Below are 7,263 nucleotides of genomic sequence, written 5' to 3' on the forward strand. Positions count from 1 at the left end.
TTGTTACGGGTCTCTGTTACGAGGTCCACATTGATTTGAGAAATCGTTCCTTCTTAACGGTATTCGGAATAAATGGTAAAGTGATTTAAAAATAAGAACACATATGTCAATTAACGGAAGTTATACAAAAGTTAGTGGAGAATTGAATAATCTTCTATTGATTTATTTTCAAACGTGCGGAAGCGTTTTTTGATTCAATATAAGTTGATTATTAGAATGTTTTGTCTAAATAACATAAATTAAATAAACAAATAGGATATCAATTATTAGAATTAAATATATAAATAACTCGCAACGTGTATTTAAAAAGTGTTTATGAATATTGAAAATATATATATATGATTTCAAATTAGTTAAGTAAACGATAGTAACATTGGTTATTTATATTTAGATATGTTTCTTTTACATAAATGCTGGTGCGTAAGTGGGTTACATCAACTTTAAAGTTACTAATTATATTTTTCTTAGCTTAGGATTTAGTTTTCTTCACGAAATTAATAACGAATATATATATATATATATATATATATATATATATATATATATATATATATATATATATATATATATATATATATATATATATATATATATATTAATAATTGTAGGTTAATATATATGTAATACATAAATTTCTATACATAATTATAAATATTGTAACATAAATAATTTATAAATATTATATATATATATATATATATATATATATATATATATATATATATATATATATATATATATATATATATATATATATATATATATATATATATATATATATATATAATATTTCATGTTATGTAAATAATTATGTATTTGTTAACACTATTATTAATAATTGTTATTATCATTGTTATTATTATTATTATTATTATTATTATTATTATTATTATTATTATTATTATTATTGTTTTTATTTTTAATATTAATAATATTATTATAATTAAGATATTTATTAATTATTAATATTAAATAGAATATATATAAAAATAGATATTATGCGTTATAATTCTATCCCTATCTGCTTTATTTATTTTCTTCTTTCTTTTTCATTTTTCCTCCCACTTGTGAGATGCTATCGACCACAATCTGAGCTACAAAACAACCGTGATCAACTCTTGTCACTGCATAATCATTCATTTGCGGCTATAAATTCCCTACTGCTATTTGAGAAATAAAATAGAAATCCAATAAACAAAAACTGTCCTCTATTCGCGATAGCTTTTAGCCAATAGCTCGAATTCGAACGAGTTTTCAAAATCTAATAATCAAGAAGTGTTAGGAATCCCCTAGTCGAACTTTCTGCAAAAATTTCAGCTTCTAATTTCTCCAATTGATTTCGAATTTTGAAGTCAAAGTTTAAAAATAAAAAGTCAACTGATGTGTTCTTTATGAAATTCGAATTCATGTTGTTGTTTCTGGATCAATTAATGGATTTCAAGTGTTAGGAAGGTTATTTCTAACATTTTTCATTAAGTGATTAGGATCTAAAAACAACTAGAAAACGTTTTTGAATTTAGAGTTCATCATCTTCATCGTGAGGCTACTGCTGTTATCGTTTGTTCCTACTTCTGCTCATCTGTTTTCCGTTTTAAACCAAACCCCGAAACCACCCAAAGCTATTTGTTTTAGCAGCTTCACTGCTACTGCTATTCTTTTCCATTTTGAGTGAACAAACACCGCCAACACCATCTGTTTTCCTGCTACTGCTATAATGGTATTTCTACTGCTATGCGTGTTTTTCTTTTTCTTTTGTTGTTGTTGCAACGATGAAGATGATTGTATTAATCGAATTGTGATTTGATATGATGATGGGTATGATATGATAAACACAATAATATGAAAGATAATGTTAACTATGCGATGATGATGTATGATAACGATGATTAACATTGATGATGATGATCATAGAATTATGATTATGATAATTATGATAATGTAAATGACGTGATTCGAATGATGATGATTATGATCGTGAAACATATGTGGTTAATGATAAGATGATAATAATCATAATGATCATTAAGATGATGTCGATATACGAATGATGATGATAATATACGAATGATGATGATGATGATCGTGAAACATATGTGGTTAATGATAAGGATGATGATGACTAACATAAAGTTTAATGATGAAAAATGTTTAGATAATAACAATTGCACATTGTTTTCCTATTTCCACTCCACAGCCATTCGAAAACTACCAAATCAAATCACTATATCTACTTTTAGACCGAATTAATCTTTGGGCTTGATTAATTTGTTATGGGGCCATCCTAATAAGGCCAAGTCCAACAGAGGTTCGAATGGACTTAGTCTGAACAACAAGGGCCGTACATGGTCTGAATAATGGCTAACCGCCTTCTGTTTCTATTTTGGTCGTGACCCAGAATCTCACACACGCTTGGTTGCTCGTTTTCTCGATTACACATCCTCTCATTAAGGGTATGAATTATTAGAACTTGGATTTTGGTTACTTATATATATATATATATATATATATATATATATATATATATATATATATATATATATATATATATATATATATATATATATATAATTATATTTATAAATATATTATGCAAATGTTTATGATTATAATCACGAATATGGTTAATATGAAGTTGACAATGAAATAAATACAATAGAAATATGATTAAGATTGATGATTATGAAAACGATTAAAATATGAAAATGATGATGATATATATATTTTAACATTATTACCATTTTAATTATTATTAGTATTAAATTTATTAAGATTATTATTACTATTTTTATCATTATTATTATTATTAACATAACTTTTATTATTGTTATTATTATTATTAACATTATTATTATTATGATTACAAATATAAAGATTTTAGATACAAATAGTATTAGGAAAATGATTAAAATTACAAATTAATGAATTACTAATATTATTATTATTATTAAATAATATAACTTTTTAATTATTATTAAATATTATTTTTACCAAATAACAATTAGTTACATAGAACTATATTTAATACATATAACATATAATTTATTAAAATAACAAGTATATCACTAATAATATATAAATTGTTCGATTATAATTATATGTGTTAATATATATATATATATATATATATATATATATATATATATATATATATATATATATATATATATATATATATATATATATATATAATATAAATGATATAGGTTCGTGAATCCGATGCCAACCCTGCATTGTTCAGTTCCATCGTATGCATATTTTTACTACAAAATATCGTATTGTGAGTTTCATTTGCTCCCTTTTTAAATGCTTTTGCAATATATATTTTTGGGACTGAGAATACATGCGCTGCTTTTATAAATGTTTTACAAAATAGACACAAGTAATCGAAACTACATTCTATGGTTGGATTATCGAAATCGAATATGCCCCTTTTTAGCCTGGTAATCTAAGAATTAGGGAACAGACACCATAATTGACGCGAATCCTAAAGATAGATCTATTGGGCCCAACAAGCCCCATCCAAAGTACTGGATGCTTTAGTACTTCGAATTTATCATGTTTGAAGGGAATCCCGGAATGATGGGGATATTCTATATGCATCTTGTTAAGGTCGGTTACCAGGTGTTCAATCCATATGAATGATTTTTATCTCTATGCAGTGCGAAATTCCTGATATGAGTTGATGTTTATGAGAAATGGAAATGAAAATCTTGTTGTCTATTAAATTAATGGAAATGATTGATTATGATAAACTAATGAACTCACCAACCTTTTGGTTGACACTTGAAAGCATGTTTATTGTCAGCTATTAAAGAAATCTTCCGCTGTGTATTTGCTCATTTTAAAGATATTACTTGGAGTCATTCATGGCATATTTCAAAAGACGTTGCATTCAAGTCGTTGAGTTCAATAAAGATTAGTATTAAGTAAATGACAGATTAGGTCATTTATAGTTGGATATTATGAAATGGTATGCATGCCTGTCAACTTTCGTTGTAATGAAAGTTTGTATTTTAAAAAAACGAATGCAATGTTTGTAAAATGTATCATATAGAGGTCAAATACCTCGCAATGTAACCATATGTTATTGTATTCGTCCTTATGGATTAGGACGGGTCATCTCACATGCCTGTGAACTTTCGACGAAATGAAAGTTTGACTTTTAAAAACGAATGCAATGTTTGTAAAATGTATCATTTAGAGGTCAAATACCTCGCAATGGAATCATATGTTATTGTATTCGTCCTTATAGATTAGGACGGGTCGTCTCATACTTGGAATCATTCATGGCAAATTTCAAAAGACGTTGCATTCAAGGCATTTGAGTTCAAAAAGACGTTTATTAAGTCAATTACAGATTAGTCATTCAGATTATGGGAATCATATATCATTTGTATCGAAAGGTTATATTTTGAAATGAGTTTGTCTTGTAAACTGAATGCAATATTTGTAAAACATATCATATACAGGTCAGTACCTCGCAATGGGACCAGATGTGATGTATTCATCCAGGTGGATTAGGAAGGGTCGCTAGATGTGGTATCAGAGCGTTGGTCCTAGCGAACCAGGTCCTGCATTAGTGTGTCTAACTGGTAGTTGTTAGGATACATTAGTGAGTCTGGACTTCGACCTTAGCTGCATATTATAAGTTTTGTTTATCATTCCTAGTGGAAAATTACCTGCTTATCATTCTTAAGTCTAGACACGTCTTACTGCAATTATTGCATAGGTAGTGTATAGACAGATTCATATCTTAGCATATCTGTTACTGTAAACTCTGCCTGACAGCTTCCAAAAGTTCCTCCCTAATCTACGAGATCTTCTGTACTATATATAGGTATTTTATGTAATTAGAATATCATCTGATATCTGAAAATCATTTCATATCAAAAAATCTTTTATCTGACCGTGCAAGATGGATCCCGCAACTAGTTCAAATTCTTCGGATTCTGGTAGCTATTCCGATATGGATTTCCGCACGAGCTCCGAAAGCAGTATACACTACTACATTTTGGCTCATTTAGTGCCCCTCATTTAGACGTGTCCATCAACTAAGACGTCTAATTAAATCAAAGGAACTCATCTAATTAATTTTTTTTAAAAAGAAAACCGGAACACGTCTAAAAAATAGTAGGAACACTTCTAATTAGAAACTTGCAACACATCTACATAAGTATAACACCTCTAACTGGTAACCACGTCTAATTAGTATTACCAAGAACACGTCTAATTAACAACACGTCTAATTAGTTTTACCAGGAACACGTCTAATAAGTTTTACCAGGAACACGTCTAAATGACAACACGTCTAATAAGTTTTCAAGAACACGTCTAGTTAATTTACAAGACACGTCCAATTAGTTAGATGGACACGTCTAATTGAAACACATCTAAATAAGTTACCAGCGACACGTCTAATTAACCAAACACGTCTAATATGTTACTAGGAACGTCTAATTTAATCCTAAAACTAACGGAGCCCATCTTTTGGCACAACAAATTAACAGGCTTCCTCTATTCTCTCTTTTTGAACCTGCGATTATTGCTAAAACTAGGGTTTTTGATTCAATTGAAATTCACATTCTTTGCTGTATATATATATATATATATATATATATATATATATATATATATATATATATATATATATATATATATATATATATATATATATATATATATATATATATATATATATATATATATATATATAACAAAAAGGTATTTATGTAATTTTCTAATTAAATTGAATTAATTATTCATTATTATAATTTATACATACAACATATATACATATAATCATATACGTAGTATAATCATCGCATACTCTGTACAAAATAGGGATAAAAGACACAGGGGTCCAATGAGTTGTAAACCCAAATTAGGGTTTTCAAAATCATCCATCATTCTCTCTGTCACATCTCATCGCTTTGCTAATTACACCTTACTCTATCAACCTTCTACATTACGCTTCCATTACGACTAAATTTTAGAGATGGTTGAACATCAAAATTGGTAGTATGTCTGATGTGAAATCTCCAAATGATTTTAATTCGATTATGCTGACTAGGACTCATGAGCGGAATTGTTGCTTGACTTATGATTATGTGACTGATGATGTTGCTGCTGTGATGTTGGGAGAAACTGATTTGGATTTAATTTCATCTATGAGTTCGATGTTGATTTCAAGACCCGCTGATTCGAGTTTTTCACATCAGGATGCATTGCAGAGATGTATTGAACACGCTAAGCTTTGGATTGAGAAGTCTGAACAGCCAGTCAGTCATAACTCGAATGTTACATGTATGTTTAAATCTTTGTTTAACTGATTATTTCTGAGTATGTGTAATTATGAATGAGTTTATGATTTAGTGGCTCGTTGGATTTGACAGATGCTGCTTTGAGAGAGAATTTAGTGAAGATTATTGGGTCAGATTATATGAAAATAACCCCGAAGATGAAAGCAACAGCTGAAGTGGCTGCAGAAGCGGCTAGAAATTATACGTATCAGGTGCCTATGGGAGATTCAGCTACTCAACATGAGCAAAAGGTAAAATTGGATGGCTTTAATTTAATACTAAGTGAATTGTACAAACCTGGTTGCTTTCTGGTCTATTATATTACTTCAGTTTATTCTGTTACTTAACATAGCTTTAATCATATATAAACTTTGAGACTTCTAAAGTAGTACTTATGGATGGGCTTTGTGTTGGTCTGATTTTTCCGTAGTCTTGAGAGGCGACTCGGGTTAGGGTTTCAAAATGTTGCAAGTTTTTTTAAAGCTCTATTTATCAGTTGTCATGTACAAGTTAAATAAATTATGCTTCAATTAAAGGTTTGGGCTTCACAACTGTTTTTCTTTGATATTCCTTCAGTAACAAATTCGTGGTTGGTTAGTTATATATACTTCATTTGTAACATCCTCAGATCGGGCCTAGAAGTAAGATTACTATTGTGCCCTTAGGCATATTTGTGCGATTATTTATGCCTTTATTTTATTTATATGTGTAATATTATTTTATTATTTAGTTATGATAGGTCAGATCATGTTGAGATTAGAAGAAAAGACTAGTTAGAATGAGATTCGGTAGGTGTGAAGGAGATTCAGTATTAGAGAGAATTAACAAGATTTACATTCCACAGCTTCTAGAACTCAGTTACAATGCAATGGCTATCTAATTAGGACTATTTAGGTTCCTTATATAGCCCTCCTTTTAAGGAACCATCATTTAAGCTTATTTCACATTAACACTATACAACTTC

General features: G+C 28.5%; 1 protein-coding gene across 1 annotated transcript; it reads left to right on the forward strand.

The window, feature by feature from the left end:
• The first annotated feature begins 410 nt into the window (after positions 1 to 410).
• Positions 411 to 6,657, forward strand: LOC139875539 (uncharacterized). Its single transcript, XM_071862873.1, has 4 exons — positions 411 to 416; positions 5,994 to 6,303; positions 6,393 to 6,550; positions 6,652 to 6,657. The coding sequence occupies exons 1-4, from the start codon at positions 411 to 413 to the stop codon at positions 6,655 to 6,657; spliced, it is 480 nt and encodes a 159-aa protein (XP_071718974.1).
• Positions 6,658 to 7,263: the final 606 nt, after the last annotated feature.

This window comes from Rutidosis leptorrhynchoides, chromosome 11, assembly GCF_046630445.1.
Source record: "Rutidosis leptorrhynchoides isolate AG116_Rl617_1_P2 chromosome 11, CSIRO_AGI_Rlap_v1, whole genome shotgun sequence".
Lineage (NCBI taxonomy): Eukaryota > Viridiplantae > Streptophyta > Magnoliopsida > Asterales > Asteraceae > Rutidosis > Rutidosis leptorrhynchoides.

Excerpts from the sequence above, each read along its gene's own strand:
- LOC139875539 (XM_071862873.1), top strand. Across the intron at positions 6,304-6,392 it reads TCATAACTCGAATGTTACAT|ATGCTGCTTTGAGAGAGAAT; the intron begins GTATGTTTAAAT and ends TGGATTTGACAG.